Source organism: Amblyomma americanum, chromosome 10 (assembly GCF_052857255.1).
Source record: "Amblyomma americanum isolate KBUSLIRL-KWMA chromosome 10, ASM5285725v1, whole genome shotgun sequence".
Classification (NCBI taxonomy): Eukaryota; Metazoa; Arthropoda; class Arachnida; order Ixodida; family Ixodidae; genus Amblyomma; species Amblyomma americanum.
Window position 1 is genome coordinate 46,627,868 of NC_135506.1, and position 18,642 is coordinate 46,646,509.

An 18,642-nucleotide genomic window follows, 5' to 3' on the forward strand; every position below is an offset into this window, starting at 1 on the left:
AATTTATTAAATTTCATTTCCTGAAAATCTGAAAAGTGCTGCCTCACAGCACTTCATCCTTAAAATCAAAACAAAATAAAAACAAGTAAAAACACTGGCTGCATCTCCACGTTGCATACCTGGTCCCGAACATTGGCAGTGTCCAGGGTGTTGAGCAGGGCCTGTCGAGCGGCCTTATACGGCTCCCAGGCATCCACCAAATTCACAGTCATGCCCATGTAGATGCTTATCACCTGCATGATAATTGGCAGGTTGCGCACACAGTTTATTACAAGACAGTCTACACTCTATCAACGTACATCAAAGATAATAGCGACAAGCATCAGTAGCACCAAAAATTCATATGAAAAGTAAAGATGAGGTGATTGCTAAATAAGCAAAAAAAGGCAACAGTCCCTGATACAGACAGAAGAACACAACGAACTACTAGCGGCTTTTAATTGTAATGAAGGAGTGAAGTGCAGCTTAGGAACAGTCCCCTGGAATTTAATTCAGCACAAACACTCAGAGTGAAAAATGGGGATGGAATAATTGCCACGCAGCTCCTATGCATACGAATGAGGAAGACAAGTGGCATTAAAGGTGCCGAAGAAGGTGTGAAGAATAGATCTGCAAGTAACTGCCTTAACCCAAATATGGGTTTCGCTGAGCTGTGTGTAGTGAGAAAAAAACCCCAGTCCTTCTCGTTTGAAAAGTTAAACTGAGACAAAGTGCAAGAGCAGTAACAAGGAAGCAACACTGCCTGTGCGGCACAGTGCACTGAATAATGAACAGAATACGGAGAGACTCACCCAGTTGTCGGGGAAGTACTTGTCGACAATCTCTCGCATCTTGGCCTGCTGGTTGTGCAAGATCTCGGGGGCAAAGTAAAGCACCACGTAGAGCATGGCTGCTTGCGTTGCCAGTGCCATGCTGCGGTGCTCGGGGAGCGGGTATGCCGCAATCTGTCACAGCAGGGAAGACGGAATCCGAAGTCGCTGTAGTTCAACTGGACAAACACACTGGCAGAGTTGTCAGCACTCTTCTTTCTCAGAGACCAGCACAACAAACGGCACTTGCAGACGAATGTCTCGTTGTGGTGTTCTGTGTGCAAATGCAGCTGCTGTTCTACTATTACCCATTTCACTGCCGTGCTCCGTAGTGTACCATTGCCATTAATTTTTAGTGCAAAAGCATTTAGGCTGTCGTCCCGCAAAAAATTTCCAGCTTCTCCACAATGAATTTATCTGATTGGTCAATTCCCTGGTTACGTCATAAGAGCCATGTGACCTCATGACCAATCAGAGAGCACGTGAAATATGAAATTTCCCAAGAAATTCCCAGATTGGCTGAGAGAGGTCACGTGACCTTGTGATGTCATCGCAACATGTCCAACATGGGAGGTGGCAACCTCCCATGTTGGTCATGTTCAATGCAGTTGCCACCTAACCACCGTGGTGCTGCACATGAGACTTACGGGAGCTCAGCAAGATCAACCTGCGTATCACAAGCCGCACCAGTGGCTGTGTTTGAAACAGCCACCTTCTGGGCAATGGCGCAACAATTAACTGCTCCATCACAGCGCCAGGAGTGTCATGAGGACTCCCAGCGGTCTATGAAAGCAAATGAGAGGGTCGTGACATCATCAACACCACATGACCACCAGTGGACCAATATCGTAGCGCACCGCCAAAGTTGCAAATCTGATGACCCCAAAAATTTGAGGTTGGCCCACCCCCCGGAAATTCCAAAGGACACTAAAATTTTGGAAATAGGCCCACCCCAGAAAATTAAGGTGGTTAAGAGGGGATTAGTGGATGGATTAAGGTGGATTAGTGGGTAAGATTAATATAATCCATATTGTCACCGAAAGCCGGCAGAAAGGGCAGAAGGGCACACCAGCACTAGCCAGGCAGACACACTCAGCGAACGAACGCACGAGCCGGGGGAAGACAAAGAAGACCAGCGGGTGCTGTCCCACCGCATGGCAGCACCAGTAAATGGCTAAAACTGTGGCAATATGAAAATCCAATGGAAGGTACTGGAACATTATAGAAGGCAATGATTCATGCATGCCATATAAGGGCAGTGGAACTGGTTCCAACTGGAGTTATAGCAGCAAAATCACAAGAACATTAGACACTCATTGTAGACACCGCAGCAGGCAACCTAAATGCTATTACATTTCCTTTGTTAAGAATGTGGTTAGGAAGGCCCCCAAGTGTTTTTCATGAGACATTTGTCACAGCCACTCACCTCTGTAATGTTCTGCACTACTATACAGTCCTGAACATAACCCCCTCTCCCAGCCTTTGATGTCTTTGTGTGCAAGTGTTTGCATCTAAGCGAACTGGAAAAGCAGAGTAAAGTGTAGAAACCTGGTTGTAGACGTCATCCGACCTGAGCCGACCCAGCACCATGCTGATATAGGTTTCGTTCAGGGTTACCCGTCGGAAATACTCTTCCGGGTAGTTGGCAGGGCGCTTGGCACCAGGCGCAGACGAGAACCCAGTGCTCCGCAGGAGCTTGCAGACGTCGTCAAAGTTGGACTCGTCACTTGACCTTTGTGCACTGCATTCATCAGTGAAATATGTAACAAACGCCAACGACGCAAGTCATGACCCACCGCCCACGTTCGAGTAACTTTCATCACGGTGAAAGCCATCAAAATTACGAAAGAGCCAACTGTGCTGAAGACGTCAGTTTACAATTTCTTGCATGTCATTGTCGCAATAACACTGATTACATGCATCAAAAATGCTAACAGCAAGCGGCAGGCTTCAAAGCTTTCGTCCTGATGTTATACACTCGACCCTCAACAGTTCAAACTCAAAGCGGACCAAAAATTTATTATAGTTATACAGAATTTGAACTAATCGGAACCTTTTTAGGGGACTAAATGGACACCAAATTTTTGTTTGCATATTTTTTTCTTTGTAATGTTACATAAGACATTATGATTTATGGGGGTTTAACGTCCCAAAGCGACTCAGGCTATGAGAGACGCCGTAGTGAAGGGCTCCGGAAAGTTCGACCACCTGGGGTTCTTTAACGTGCACTGACATCGCACAGTACACGGGCCTCTAGAATTTCGCCTCCATCGAAATTCCGACTGCAGTGGCCGGAATCGAACCCGCGCCTTTCGGGTCAACAGCTGAGCGCCATAACCCCTGAGCCACCGTGGCGGCCGCATACATAGCTGTATACATAGTCCTGCCTATGGTATTCCCCTATGACCATTAAATTTATAACTGAATTTCTTTTCTGATGCTGTTTCAGTTACAGTTTCATCAAACGAATGATGGCTATAACACCAAACGTGGGTTTAGGCCACATGCCGAATATAGAAAATCTGCAATGCATTTACTGATATGTCGCTTTAATTCATTACAACACCTAAGCCAGCCTGCCTCAAGAGCTGGAATGAGAACAAATGTTGTATCAGCAATTACACTGCAGCTTTTTTAACCTTCATACGACCTAAACCCACTTTTGACGTCACAGCCATAGTAAGTTGTTGAAACTGAAACAGCATGATGCAATAAATTCATTTATAAATTGCTTGGCAGTCACAGGCAATTACCACATGGTGATACATGCATACTGACGTCTCATGCATATTACAAAAAAAAAATATGCGACTAAAATTAGGTATCTACACTCCTTTAATAAACCTGACGTTAACGTGACCAGAACGCCAGTTGGAATAAACCTGCCATTAAAATTAAGCGAGTTTGAATTAATGACAGTCCACTCTACAGGCAAAGTGTCCTACATCCCTTTCAAGTACAGGATGCATAATAAAAGGAATTTTAAATAAACAGCCCAGAGCTGCAGACATTTCACAGATTCATCCCTAAGAGACATGTCACATGATCCCAGCTAACCTGTAGCGGTAATAGGCAACCAGCATGCGTTCTCGAACAATGCCTTCAATCTTCTGGTCCACGACGAGAAGTATGACGCCACACAGGAAGAGGGCCTCACACTGCGATGATAAAAGCATAACCACAGCATTTGATATGTTACCCTGCAACAAACCACAGGGCAATCAAGCAGTCCAGTCATTGCACACCTGATATAAACTCTCCCCCATAAAAAAAAAGCAATAAAATTTTCATTTCATTTTCGTGTATTAAAACGGCTGAAATCTCGCAAATGATCGGTTTGCACTCCGCCTGCTTTTAGGCATCAAGTACCAAACTGGCATATAATACTGAAAGGAAACTGCGTGAAAGGATGTATGCATTATCTCATATCTGAGCGCATCCCAACTACAATGCCCCATGATCTCTGTAAGTGGTTGGTTTGGTTTACAGAGGTTTATTGTCCCAAAGCGACTCAGGCTATGAGGGACGCCGTAGTGAAGGGCTCCGAAAATTTCGACCACCTAGGGTTCTTTAACATGCACTGACATCGCATGGTACATGGGCCTCTAGAATTTCGCCTCCATCGAAATTCGACCCCCGCGGCCGGGATCGAACCCGCGTCTTTCAGGCCAGCAGCCGAGCGCCCTAACCACTGAGCCACCCAGGCGGCTTTATCTTAGTAAGTATCCTCCATCATAGCTTGAGAGTTCATTATCTGGTTAAAAAAAAATGGAGAAGCATGGTTAAATCTGCATCAGCACGGTAGTATTTGCAAGAGCTGTTCTGTTTCACACACACAGAGACCACAAAAGTAAAAACGGTGAAAAAGCTAATTCAATCTGGTATCACTTGCACTAAGTATATTAATCTTTAACAGAACCATACTGTATACTGGCGCACAAAAAATGCATGCCGAAATGCAATTAATAAGGGTTAATAAGAACAGAAACTTGGGCTAGTTGGTGTAGATTCATACTTGACAGCGCAAAAAAACGAGGACAAAAGCGAACGAGGAGACACAACACAAGCGCAGTGTGTTGTGTCTTGTGTTGTGTCTCCTCGTTCGCTTTTGTCCTCGTTTTTTTGCGCTGTCAAGTATTAATAAGGGTTCTCTCTATGCATTCATGAATCAAATCTGGGAATGTAGTGAAGCTGTTTGTGTAGTTGCTTTCATACTTATGGTTTAAGGCACATATGTTCAAATAACTGCTGCTCAAAGTCATGCAAAAATGTGAGTAAAAATATACAAAGAAGAAATGCAGAGCTTGACGAAAAAAAAAATAAAGCACTGAAGCAAGCTGATTCAAATCAACAAAATGTTAATAGAAAGCCAGCATTTGTGCAAGCTTTTATGTTCCACAGTAGGTCATGCTGAGCATTAACTCACCATAAGCTGCTTGCCATCATCATTCACAAGCACGGACTCCAAGGACTGTTGGATGTAGATGCCTTCATCCAAGTCTTCGAGGAACCTGTACATTAGGGGAAGATTCCACATTACAGATTTCGACGCAACAAAAAATTCTTTGGTGGCAGAATATTCCGGTATTACAAATCTTCCAAGCTACAATAATGGTCAGTAAGGCATGTTGCCGGGCTAGTTGGTTTAGCATTTTTTTTTGAAGCTTGGAAAAAATCCACCTTGGCACAAATAACTTCACACAGACAAAAGAGACAAGGAGGTGGATTTTTTCCAAGCTTCAAAAAAAAAAAAACAATAATGGCATCTAATAAAATGACCTACCCACTAAAACCAGAGGAGTATATCTAAAAAAACATCATACAAGCAACGCACTTAATATACAGCAACTCTGAACACTTTAGTATACATTCTGGATCTGCGACACCTTGAGATGGTGAGGCAAAGTGGTCTCTGCGGCCAATTTTTTTTCTACGAAACCATCTCAAAAAGTTCCTCTTCTATTTGTAGAGTGGAGGTGCAGTGATTTATCGAGCTATATGCCCCCACTAACATTCATTCAATGAAAGCCAAGACTAGAATGAGGTGCAGAGGTTGAATGGGTATAACCGTAAGAATCAGCCAGTGAAAGTGAAATGGTGAAGTGAAACGTGTCCTGAAATAATATGGCTCACTAGGAAACATGCGCATACAGCTTCTAACCTCACATTAAGACCATGCTCTTGATGTGTATCACCATACACTTCATGTGGGGTCACATAGATGACCCTTCTAGTTAAAATCGGTCCTCGAGGAAGAATTTCTGAGATGCCAGGGCACAGTTACACATCAGAGATTTAGAAAGACATGTAAAACGCATAAGTCAAGCAGCCCGTACATTTGTTTCGTAACAAATACAGCTGTAAGTAATAATAACAACGCATGATGTGCATGCATTATCATATCACACTTGTTCTTCAAATAAAACGGCAAAGCGTGGTTCAAAGAGAAACCACTTCAGGCTCATTCACTTTGAACTATCTTGACAAAACTCACCGGTTTAGATCAATGGTGTACTTGTGGATACTCTCAAATGCAAGGTAGAATCTTGTCAGGATGTCAATGTAATTCTCCCGCAGCTCTTCGTCCCGGTCTTGCAGCTGCTGCAAGTGTGAAAAAAAAAAAATCCATCCATACAAGTCCAGAAAAAGAGGGCTTGAAATTGAAGCAGGCTGCATTTTCCAATAAAACATAACAGACCATGGTCTTATGACAATGCTGTTTTGTCACTAGCATTGTTTTTTACTTTAGCTAGCCGTTATGACTTGGCCCATGCTTAGTGACAAAAAGTGACAGTAACTGGTAAGTACAACATCGCAAAACAGTCATAATACTGCGGTGATCATCAATGTCAAAGGCCCTCATTAGTCTAGAAGCTTTCTGCGATGGCTGTAGCCTTCAGTGAGCCTTGGGTGAGTAGAAGGCAAATAATTTTTACTAGCAAGATCTGCAGTTACAAGGCATAACAATACAGAAAACAGGCAGAAAGAGATCACAAACAGGTATTTGTCACAGAACCGAAGTTTTCGCACTCCTACAAATATAAAGACGTGTTAATAATCAGCTCCCTCTCATTTGTTTGGAAAGCTTTTTTTATCTGTTTTGTAACCACCTCATGTCAAGTCAAATATGCACCCTAATTATGACAATAACTTGTAAACTGTTGGGTTTAACAAATTGAAGCGACACATTGGCTATGAGGGATGCTGTAGCACTGATGACGAAATAAACAACAAACTAAACGCTTCAAAGTCCTGCACCTCAATCCTTCTCTACACTATGACATTTAACTCAAGCAACCCTGTATGTCCTTAAAATTGTAGGCCAGCCCATTCTTACATCATTCGCTTCAATCTTGTTCTCAAACTGCTCGATGGCCTTGAAGTAGCTGTAGTCGAGGAGGATTTCGCCGTACTCGGACACATCCTTGCGGTTGTCCAGCTTGAAAATGGATGGCACCACATCCGACAGCCGCAGAAGCTCGGCGATGATGGCGTTGCCCCTTGAGACGAGGTTCAATATTGTCTGGCCACAAGCATTGTTCTCGGCCAGGAAATCCATGGCACCAGTCAGTCAGCTGCACATTCACACATACTGTCAGTAAACGACACGAACATCTCGCTGATGTGCTAATGACTAGAGAAGCTTTCTTTTTGGGAGGGAGCAACTTCAAGATTTGCCAGCTTTTTTCTCAGCTGGAAACAGGCGAGCAGAAAAGGTGGGTGCAGCTTTATTGCAAGCACGTCTGATGATGCCTTAGAGTGTAGTCCGTGTGCCAACATGCCACTAATGCTGTTCAGAAATGCTCTTAATTTATGTGGCAATCTTGAATGGCGCTGCGTACATAAGGTATCCCAATTACTTCAGGCAATTTGTTACATTTAGCGCGAGATAAGACAGGAGAAGCCCTGTTTGGCTCTCCGAGATGTGGCTCATTCTAGCTGTCTACTAGTTTCCTTAATGTGACCATGACTTTCCCAGTCATCCAAGCTCTGCAGCAGCGAAATTTCGGGAGCTCTTCTGTCTACAAGCCTTTCATTGCACCTTTTAACGTCGGTGCTTTCAAAGCTACAGTCGGCACGCAGTAACTGAACAAATACGTTAATGTGCGCTTTACAGCCTTCTACCGGTGGTAAGCAGCATGTAACAACGCACAACTGTGGTTAATATTAACTGAGGCAAACTTAACCGCGGTTAAGTCGGTCTATAAGTGAAACTACGCGCGCAACTTCGTAGATCGTTAGCATAACATCGGCCAATCTACGACACAACGGCTTGTATCATGCACTCGACACGCATCAGTCGCTGATGTTAAAAATTCATTTATCACACTTTCAGCATCACCGCGCGAAATGAGCGTGACGCTTTGTGAAAAGAGAGCTAAAACTCTCACCCGATGACGAGAAGCCAAAACACTCCGCCCCCTTCCGAACTTACCGCCACGCCACCGGCAAAGTTTTAGCGATTTAAGAGGGAAAGCTAAAGTAAGATGTCGCGACGCATACGGTGACGAGACTGCTTTGCACACAAAATTCCAGCGGCGAATTTTTATTCTGGTTTAGACGACGCCGTCAACGCCGTCGCTGAGCTCACACGCGGACCGCAACAGGCATCGGAGTGAACGCAAACTTGCCCCCTCATGCGAGGATCTCGGATGAATAAACCATGCTGCGAAAGTCGAAAGCCAAAAAATATGTTCTGATGGTAAATCAAAACTGCGCATGAATCAAGAATCAAATGCTCAGAACACACGCACCACTATGCGATCACATCCATTGCATTATATCCAGAGCTCTTGCTCTACTCTCGTCTATTCATTTATCCACTCTTTTACCATCACTGGCACAACCGATTCGTTTTTGTAAAATTGCATAGGTGACGCAGTCTTTCGTTCAAATTTAATCTATGAGACTGAAACGATTGAAACCGCATTACTGTGTTCGTATTCTTTAAAGATTTATTGTTTTTGACTATTAGATTAATGCACAATTCAGCAATTATTGAGACAATGAGGCTTAAAAACAGTTTTTCGAAATTAAACAAAGGTTCGGCAGCCGCGTTTCGATGGAGGCGAAGCGCTGAGACGTCAGTGTGCCATAGCTCTATACCGTGTGATAAATATAATTCGTTTTTTGGGTGGAGAGAGAGAGAGAGAGAGTAAACTTTATTGTTCCAATTGAGAGGTTTGGTTGCGTGCCCGGAGACTGCCGATGTCTTCCAGGCTGAGCGTGGTTGGCGCCCCTAGTCCAAGGCACCACTGTCCCTGGCCATCCGGCATGCGTGGCTCACTAGGTCCCTTTGGACCTTAAGCTGGCTGCTGGTTAGCCGGTCCTCCCATTGCTCCGCATTTAGGTCTTTATTATTTCGGAACGCTACATTGTGTGTATACATTCCCATGTGATATGATATAACGGGGGGGGGGGGGGGGGGGGTTGCCCCGCACCACGGACATGTATCCCTATACTGCTCTGGATACATCTTATGTAGGACATGAAGGTTGTAGAAGGTCCCTGTTTGGAGTCTGCTCCAGCATGTCGCCTCGTATTGTGTTAGCTGAGGGTGTGGCTGGGGGTATTTGCGCCTTCTGCCTTTAATGAGGTTGAGGATAGCTGCGTACGTGAGCTCCACCGTCATCCCCGGGCCGTCCGAGGCATTTGACGCACCAGCTCGGGTAGTGAGCTCGCGAGCTAGGTTGTCTGCCTTCAGATTGCCTTTGATTCCGGCGTGTCCTGGTACCCAGTAGATCCTATGTTGGATATTTTCATTGGTTCGCTTCGTTTTCAAGAGTATCTTTAGTGCTTTCTTATTGATTCTTCCTGCCATGTAGCGTATGCACGCTTCCTGGGAGTCAGTTAAGATTGTGAGAGATTTGTTGGTGCGATAGCCCTCGGCTGCCGCTAGGGCTACGGCTATCTCCTCTGCCTCAGCTATCGTTGCATCTCTCGTGGATGCACCGCTGATGAGGTCACCTTCCTTCATTGTTACAACCGAAACTGTTTTCTTGATGCTTTGGCTGCGATTCCATGGATACAGTGTGGCGTCAGTGTACACTACTCGATCTTGTGTGGCTATCTTCGTTTCTACATATTTAGCCCCTGTCTTCTTGCTGCGTGGAGGTTTGGATCCATATTCCTGGGTATGGGACTAACATGGAAGGTTCGACGTATTTCATCTGGGATGTTTTCCGACCTGTCCTCGATGTCCAAGGCTTCTTTATAGTTCAGCCTTCTTAAGAGGGCCCTTCCTGTTGTCGAGTTCCTTAGCCTTTGTATTTGCGACATGAATTGTGCCTTACTAAGCTCATCAAAAGTGTTGTGCAGCCCCAGTTCTGCCAGCTTGTCGTTTGACGTGTTTCTTGGTAAGTTCAGAGCTGTTTTGTAGGCTGCTTTGATTAGAACCTCCGTCTGATTTTCCTCGCTTTTGAGCATGTTGTGGTATGGTAGTGAGTAGATTATTCTGCTGATAACTAGGCTGTTCACTAGTTTCAGCGTGTCGCACTCCTGCATGCCGTATCTTCTGGATGATACTCTGGTTATCATGCGGCAAACTTGTTCTGTTGATTTTTTAAGGAGGTTTATCGTGTGGTTGCATTTGCCGTTGCTCTGTAGCCACATGCCTAAAATTCGAATAGTCTCCTTTTCCGGGATGGTGTTGTCCTCGAGCTTTATTTCTAGTCTTGCATCCGTTGGTTTCTTTCCTATCCTAAGGATTTCCGATTTTTCGGTTGAGCAGGTTAAACCCCTCGTTTTGGTGTATTGCTCGATGCAGGTTGCTGCCTCTTGCAGTTGCTGTTCCTTCTGCCCCAGTGATCCCTGGTTCGACCATATAGTTATATCGTCCGCATATATGGCGTGTCCTATGCCCGGGATGTTTTCAAGTTTCCTTGCCAGACCGATCATGCTTAGGTTAAAAAGGATTGGCGATATAACCGATCCCTGCGGTGAGCCTTTATTTGGTGTGTCTATGGTACCGCTTCTTATATCACCTAATCCTACTGTGGCCGTTCTTTCTGTCAGGAAAGATCTTACATAGTCGTGGATTCTCCTTCCGCAGTTGGTATTGTTGATGCCTTCCATTATATCCGCGTGGCTAACGTTGTCGAAGGCCCCTTTGATGTCAATTGCCATAATTATGTTTTCTCCTTGCTGCGGGGAATTGGCAATTACCTCATGTTTGAGTTGTAGCAGGATGTCTTGCGTTGACAGGTTTGCCCTGAACCCAAACATGCTATGGGGATACAACTCATTGTCCTCTAGGTAGTTTTGAATTCTTTTGGTTACAATTCTTTCATAGAGCTTGTCGAGACAAGATGTGAGTGAAATGGGCCTCAGGTTTTCTATGTGTAGTTTCTTTCCGGGTTTGGGGATCATTACAACCATAGAGTGCTTCCATTCCTTGGGCACCAGTCCTGCCTCCCATTGTTTGTTTAGGTAGGTAGTGAGCTGTTCGACTGCCTCGTCACCCAGGTTGCGGATTAGGGAATTCCTAATTTTGTCTTCTCCAGCTGCTGTGTTTCTTTTGATGAACCTAATTGCAGCGTAGACCGCATCTCTGGAGATCGGTTTGTCTAGCTCCGGGTTTTCTCTGCCTTTGTAGTTTTCTTGATAGAACCACATGTTCCCCGATTCCAGGAGCGATAAATGCAACCTTTGTGCTGCGAGAGGGACCCTTGAACACATAGTATGGGAATGCCCGTATAGTATGGGAATGCCCGTATTCTCCCGGGGGGACGCACAATATAGACAGTTGAGACACCTGGGAGTCCCTGCTGCGCAGCTCGGACTCTGAGCTCTAGCTCCTGCTCGTCCAACTGGCTGAAGAGACTGCTGGTACCCAAGGCCTCCCAGCCTGCATCTGAGGCGGCGGCACACGCCCCTTGACCTGCGTGTCGGTGGTGGGTAGATCGACTTATCCGTTGGAAAATAAAGTTTAATCTCTCTCTCTCTCTCTTTGGGGAACGGAAATGGCGCAGTACCTGCCTCATATATCGTTGGACACCTGAACCGCGCCGTAAGGGAAGGGATAGAAGAGTGAAAGAAGAAAGAGGTGCCGTAGTGGAGGGCTACGGAATAATTTCGACCACCTGGGGATATTTAACGTGCCCTGACATCGCAAAGCACACGAGAGCCTTTTAGCGTTTCGCCTCCTTAAAAACGCAGCCGCCGCGGTCGGGTTCGAACCCGGGAGCTCCGGATCAGTAGCCGAGCGCCCTAACCACTGAGCCACCGCGGCGGGTCTATGCCATGTGCTGCGGGATGTCAGTGCACGTTAAAGATCCCCAGATGGTCGAAATCATTTCGGAGCCCTCCACTACGGCACCTCTTCCTTCCTTCCTTAGTCCCTCCTTTACCCCTTCTCTTGCGGCCGGTTCAGGTCAACACCCTCTAGAGAATTTGAGAGTGTTGTTCAGGTGTCCGCCAATATGTGAGACAGATATTGCGCCATTTCCTTTCCCCAAAAACCAATTTTCCTATTTTTACATGTTGGTTTAGACACACATTTTTTTAATTCCGCCTAGTAGAACTAAAATTATTTTTTTTTCTGTTTTGGTAACTCGTCGCTGAAGCTTGCTCGGAGGCTCGTGCGAGTCTTTAAGCGATAAGGGTTCAACTTGTGGAAAATTTGTGACCTGAAACCGCGTATCTGCAGCGTACGCCTACTTCGTCTTTTCTTTTGGCACCCAAGTTGCTCTTTACATGCGTTTGCTGTTGCGTGTGCATGTATATGCTTTTGTAGCCCTTAGAATGTTTGCTTGAGGTGCATCAACTTTCAGACGGTATTATTTTTTCCTTGCTTCATTTTTCAGATTTCCAAGAGCTAAAGAAAAAAGTGGCCATCATTATATATACTGACGCCGTAGTGCTGTGTACATTGTGCATTAAGAGGTGCGTACATATTCGTCTGCTGTTTGTATTCATTTAAATGTAAAGAGCACGACTATATACCTGAAATGACTTCAGTTTGGCGCTGCTATTTGCTGTTATAGAGGCAGGATTGGGAGACTTTTTGAATTCATACAATTTGTATGTAAAATGCTAGGACGTTTCAAGTAAACAGGTAACTGCAGGACGGCCGAGCCAGCACACATTCACACGAATGGACAGGTGTATTACACCACCTGTAACATAAGTATGTGCCTTAAATTTGACACACATGTTCGCTTAGGCGCCTGAAGGCTGCACGAAAAAGGAGGAATAAATTTATTGCACCAGAGCCGAGAGTAGTAGTAGTAGTAGTAAAAACATTTATTTTCACAGAAGGAAGAGTAAGGGAGTAGGGTGTTGGGGATAGATAGAAGTGGAGCTGCAGTGGTCGGTATTCCCTAGTCCAGGATCCCGTTGGCCTCCGCCGCTGCCTTGGCCCTCGTCACCAGCATAAGCTGTGTGCTCGGGTCGGAGTCAGCCAGGAGGGCCTCCCACTGCTCTAGACTAGGGCTATTTATCTTTGGTAGTAAAGGGCTTTTTTCACAGCCCCAGGTGGCGTGGTACGTTGTGGCGTAGCCCCCACACCACACGCACTCTTTCGCATATCTGTTCGGCCACATTTTATGATACATGGCTCTGCTTGGGTAGGTGTCTGTTTGTAGTCTTCTGAGCGTGGTGGCCTGCTCTCTGTTGAGGATATCCGCCGGAGCCGAGTACTTCTTGCGCGCTCCCAACAACGCCTTCATTGCCTCCCCGTACGATTCTGGCGTGCTGAAGGGTTCGACCGGCAAACCCGCCCTCCGGTTCGTGAACCCTCGGGCAACGGTGTCTGCCATGAGATTTCCCTCAACCCCAGTGTCAGGGACCCAAATGATGGTGTGTTGAAGTTGTGTGTTGTTTGATCCATGTCTGTGTTGGTTTTGTGCGAAGAGAATCCTCGCGGCTTTTTGGCCGATCCTGCCATCTCTGTATGCCCTCGCTGCAGCCTGAGAATCCGTCGCTATCCAGTAACTCAGTCCCTGCCGATGGGCTTCAGTCAGGGCTAGAGCTATGGCGATCTCTTCCGCTGCTTGAGTTGTCCTTGTGCGCACTGATGCACCAGTAATTATCTTCCCATTGGCGTTCACTACTGCTACCGCCCTAGCGTTTTCCTTCGTTCTGTACTTGGACGCGTCAACATACAGAACCATCTGTTTCTTCTTTAGGAACCTGTCCAACTCCAATGATCTCGCCGCCCGTCTTCCTTCGTGGTTCTTCGGGTCCATGTTTCTGGGCACTGGTTTAACCAAGAAAGTGCTCCTAATTTGGCTGTCTGTCTTGTCTTCGCCCTCGCCTTCTGCCGGGTATCCTAGCTTTAGCAGTAGTGCGCGGCCAGTGGCTGTTCTTTTAAGTCTTTCGAGTTGAAATCTGAGCATAGTTTCACTGTGCTCCTCATAGGTGCCGTACACACCCATGTTCATTAACTTTTCTGTCGAGGCGCAGGTCATGACGCCTAAGGCTTGCTTATACGCCTTTCTGATGCATGTTTCCATTTTGTTCTTTTCCCCTTTATTAGGTTGTAGGTACGGAAGCGCGTACGTCATCCTCGGTATGATGAGCGCAGAAGTGATCCGTAACGCATCTCGCTCCTTCACCCCTTTTCTCTTGTTCGTAATCCGGCTTAACATCCTGCATATCTGTTTCGTGGAGTGTTCCAAGAGCTGGATGGTATGGTCTCGTTTGCCTTTCTCCTGCAGCCACATTCCCAAGATGCGAAGCTTATGTGTCCTTCTTACGGGTTGTCCATCGATCTCTAACTCTATCGATCCCCTGTCCTCTTTGTTTTTGTGAAGTCTAATAAATTCTGATTTTTCTGGAGAGCACTGCATCCCGCTAAATAAAGCAAATTGACCGATCTCATCCGCCGCTCTTTGCAGTATTTCTTGCTTGTGTCCTGTCGATCCTTTTGTCGTCCACACTGTTATGTCGTCCGCATAAATTGAATGTTCTACATCTTTGATGTTTTTCAGTCTCCTAGTTAATCCAATCATTGCTATGTTAAAGAGCAAAGGTGAGATGATGGATCCTTGTGGTGTCCCTCTGTTTGGCGTCGTCTTCTTTTCTGACCTAATGTTGTTGATGCCGATCGTTGCTGTTCTGTTAGACAGGAAGGCCTTTACGTATGCGAAGATCCTCTCCCCACAGTTTGTTGTCGAGAGTTCTGCGAGAATGGCGTTGTGGCTGATGTTGTCGAAGGCCCCCTTGAGGTCTACAGCCAAGATTACGCCTTCTCGAGTCCCCGATATTTGTTTTAGTACCATGTCTCTTAACTGGAGCATCACGTCTTGCGTGGAGAGTCCCGTTCTGAACCCGAACATAGTATCCGGAAACAGACCGTTGTCCTCCATGTAGTTGCTCAGTCTAGTCTTGACCACTTTCTCGTATAGTTTACCAAGGCATGAAGTTAGCGATATCGGCCTAAGGTTCTCTAAACTGGGTGTTTTCCCTGGTTTAGGTATCACGATAATCTCAGCGTGTTTCCACTCCGCCGGGACCGTGCCCCTTTCCCAGTGCTCGTTGATTAGTCCGGTCAGGCTTTCCATTTGGTCATCACTGAGGTTTCTGATCATTGCATTGGTTACTTGATCTTTTCCCGGTGTTGTGTTCCTCGTGAATGACCTGACAGCCGCGTATACCTCGTATTCTTTTATCGGGTCATCCAGCTTCGAGTTCCTTGTCCCTGAATATACCATGGTGCAGGGTGGCACCTGCGTGCTTCCGACGTACCTGGACCAAAGAAAATCTGTAATCTGGGCGTCCGTGCCCTGAAAATTGTGCGTGATACGTTCTATCGTTTTGCTGTTTTCTCTCTTCGATTTTGTCGGGTCTATGAGGTGCCTGAGCAGCGCCCATGTTTTAGCGCTACCCAAGTTGCCGTTTAGTTCATCGCAAATTTGGTGCCAATTATCTCTAAGTAAGTTTGCGGTGTGGTCTTCTATCTCCTTATTGATTTGAGCTATTCTGAGTCTCAATTTTCTGTTATGTTTTTGTTTCTTCCATCTTTTCGTCAGCCCCCTACGAGCCTCCCAAAGATGTAGCAATCGTTTATCCGCACGTGGAAATTCATCGGTAACCTCTAGCGTCATAGTATTGTCTCTGTGGACCTCCCGTAGTCGTTTGGTCCACTTTTCGATGTCCGTTATCGCATTTCTTCCGCCTTCATTCTCCAACTGTTGTCGGAATTTTTTCCAATCTGTGATTTTTGTCTTCCTCTGGATTGTGCTGAACCTTGTAAGTTTAATTTGCGTTTGAATTACGTAGTGGTCGCTTCCGAACTGCTCCCCGGTGTTAGACCATTCGTAGTCTAGGATATTTCCTATGATGGTCAAATCAGGGCTAGTGTCTCTTGAAACGCTGTTTCCGACCCTAGTAGGGTATCTGCTATCGGTAACGATTTCCAGCCCGTGCGTGTCCACTCCATCTAGGATGGTTTTTCCTTTCTTTGTATTCATCTTGTAGCCCCACTCTTTGTGCGGAGCATTGAAATCTCCTACAATCACCAGGTGGTTTTGTTTTACCAGGCCGATCACCGCTCTAATGATTTCTCTGAAGTCATGTCTCCTCTTGCGCGGTGGGGAATAAATGTTAAGTACGAACAGGCTCTTCTCCCCGCGCTTCTTAGGTATTACCTCTATTAAAAGGTGTTCTATATCTTCTTCTGGCGTCGTGTGCTTGTGCGTAGTGACCCCCTTCTGACATAAAATGGCCACTTTTTTATATCTTTCATCTACTATGGTGTCGTAGCCGACTATCTTCGGCGAAGTGTTAGTTTCTTGCAGCGCTATTACAGTAGGTGGGTGTTTATGCTGCATTACATGTACGTTGAAATCGTTTTTGTTTCTAAATCCTCTACAGTTCCATTGCCATATTGTAAATTTTTCTTCTGCGTTAGCCATGATGTGACACTACTGCTGCGCCGCGAAGATCTTCGCGCTTTCGTTTAGGTCGACCTGTTCTGGTGCTCTCTTGTTTTGTCTCCTGAACAGTTCTGCCAGTCTCTGATCGGTCGCGTTCAGTCTGGTCATGATTTGTTCCAGCGTCGTCAAGACTGTTTTCTGTTGTTCCTGTATTTGGTGTAGTGGTTTAGTAGCATCTATTGCTTCCGTTACTTGCGGTTGTACGGCTGCTGGCCCCTGCGTGCTTGTTGTCGTCGAGGGCGATTGTACTCCGTGTACTTTTCCTTGGTTTGTTTGTTCTATTTGTTGTCGCTGTTCTATAAACGAAAGCCTCCTTTTTAGTCGTTCGTTTTCCTCTCTAAGTTCCCTGTTTGTTTTTTCTAGAGCTTCGAATCGAGCCTGTATGGAATAGTCTAGAGCAGTGGGATAGACTGGAGACTCGCTCCTAGACTGACTCACCTTCTTGGACTTCTTGGTCTTCTGTTTGGTTGCGGAAGCGTCATGAGCGTTCCCTGGAACCCAGGCGTTGCCGCCACCGTGGTCGGTGGATCTCGCGTCTGCTAGCCCCGGAAAGTCTCCATCTTTGAAGAACGGCGTTCGGCTTCTGCTGCCGCCGCGCCTGTTCCGAGACGCAGATCTCGAAGATCCGTTCTTTCCTCTCGTTTCGGCTTCCTCGCTGTCGAACCACCGCGGCCTGTGGCCACCGTGGTAATTACTTTCTTTTTTCTTGCCTTGCTTGTTCTGCTGGCCTTTCTGCTTGAGGCGTCTCTTGCATCCTATATCGCCCGTGGCGTGAGCGTCGCCGCACCACTCACACCTGGGCTCCCCACACTCGTGTCCGTCGACGTTGGCACGTTTGCATCTAGGACACTGCGGAATGGGTTGTGGTTCCGGGCAGACGTCTGATCGGTGCCCCTGCAGGTGGCATCTGAAGCACACCTGCTTCGTAGGTTGGTAAGGGTAAACTCTGTACAGTCCTCCCATCACTGCGACTGTCTTGGGCAACCTCGGTCCATCGAACGCGATGAGCGCTGACTCTGACTTCCCGAGCATTCTGGCGTAGACTGCACGAATTCCCGGCGTTGCTACTTGGATGTGGTTCATTAGGATTTCTTGCGTGGTGCCGGCCATCACTCCGTGCACCACACCCCGGACAGTTCCCTCCGCTGTGGAGCAGTAGGCATTGAACTCGAATTCTTTGTCTCCGAGGCACAACTTCCTCGTCTTTTGCAGAGCTTCTGCCTTCGCACCATCTGGCGTCCGGACTATTATTATGTTTGAGATGGCTTTCACCGCGACAAGCATGTCGCCGATGTAGACCAGGTTGCATTCCTTCACCAGGGCTTGTATGTAATCGCTGGGCTTGAAATCTCCCACTCTGAGGTTGTGGCTCTTCGGTCGGAATACGATTTTGTATCCTCCTTTCGGGAGCTGTACGAAATCTCGCCTGTTACCAGCGAGCGTCTTCAGTTGTTTGTTTACAGCGGACGCCGGTGGCGCGTTCGGGACCATGGCGTTCGGTCCCAGCGTCCCAGGTTTCTGTTGCTGCGGATCGCTCGTACTCACTGGAGTCTTGTTTGCCTCGGAAGGTGTACTTGCTTGACCGGTAGCTTTCCTATCCTTCTGGGCTCTGCGCTCCACTAATTCCTTCATCACTCGCCACGGGGTCTCGTTGACTGGGTAGACTCTTGGTTGTTCTTGCGGTCCCCTCGTACCTCCGGCGTTGCTGATGCTTGCAAGCTCCATGGCTTGGGGCTGGTCCGTACCCGGGCTGTTTTCAAAAACCGGGGCCGTAATGTGTGCCGCAGTCGATGCTGATGCCATGCCGCCGTCGAGGCTGCTCAGCCCCGGTAGGGCCAGCGAAGCCCATGCGTCTCCTGCTTCGGCCACGGCCGACGCTACGTCGGCGTTAGGGTTAGCGTGACTCTCGCCGCCTCAAGATTTCAATGTCCCGTAAGTGGAAATAGATTCTACTC

At 46.7% G+C, this 18,642-nt stretch overlaps 1 protein-coding gene across 3 annotated transcripts in view; it reads right to left on the reverse strand.

The window, feature by feature from the left end:
• The window catches only part of Strump (WASH complex subunit strump), a 33,384-nt gene extending 24,757 nt beyond the window's left edge, over nt 1–8,627 (reverse strand). For 2 of the 3 annotated variants that reach the window (XM_077640916.1, XM_077640914.1), the window contains exons 1-8: nt 8,564–8,627; nt 7,147–7,384; nt 6,304–6,410; nt 5,236–5,320; nt 3,867–3,967; nt 2,358–2,550; nt 792–944; nt 120–233 (exon numbers count right to left, since the gene is read on the reverse strand). In XM_077640916.1, coding sequence (XP_077497042.1) covers nt 120–233; nt 792–944; nt 2,358–2,550; nt 3,867–3,967; nt 5,236–5,320; nt 6,304–6,410; nt 7,147–7,368 — 975 coding nt within the window. In that variant the 5' untranslated portion in view covers nt 7,369–7,384; nt 8,564–8,627. Of the gene's footprint in view, nt 1–119; nt 234–791; nt 945–2,357; nt 2,551–3,866; nt 3,968–5,235; nt 5,321–6,303; nt 6,411–7,146; nt 7,385–8,200; nt 8,433–8,563 lie in introns of those variants that run through there. The other variant, XM_077640915.1, reaches the window with a different exon arrangement.
• Between the last annotated feature and the right edge of the window lie 10,015 nt (nt 8,628–18,642).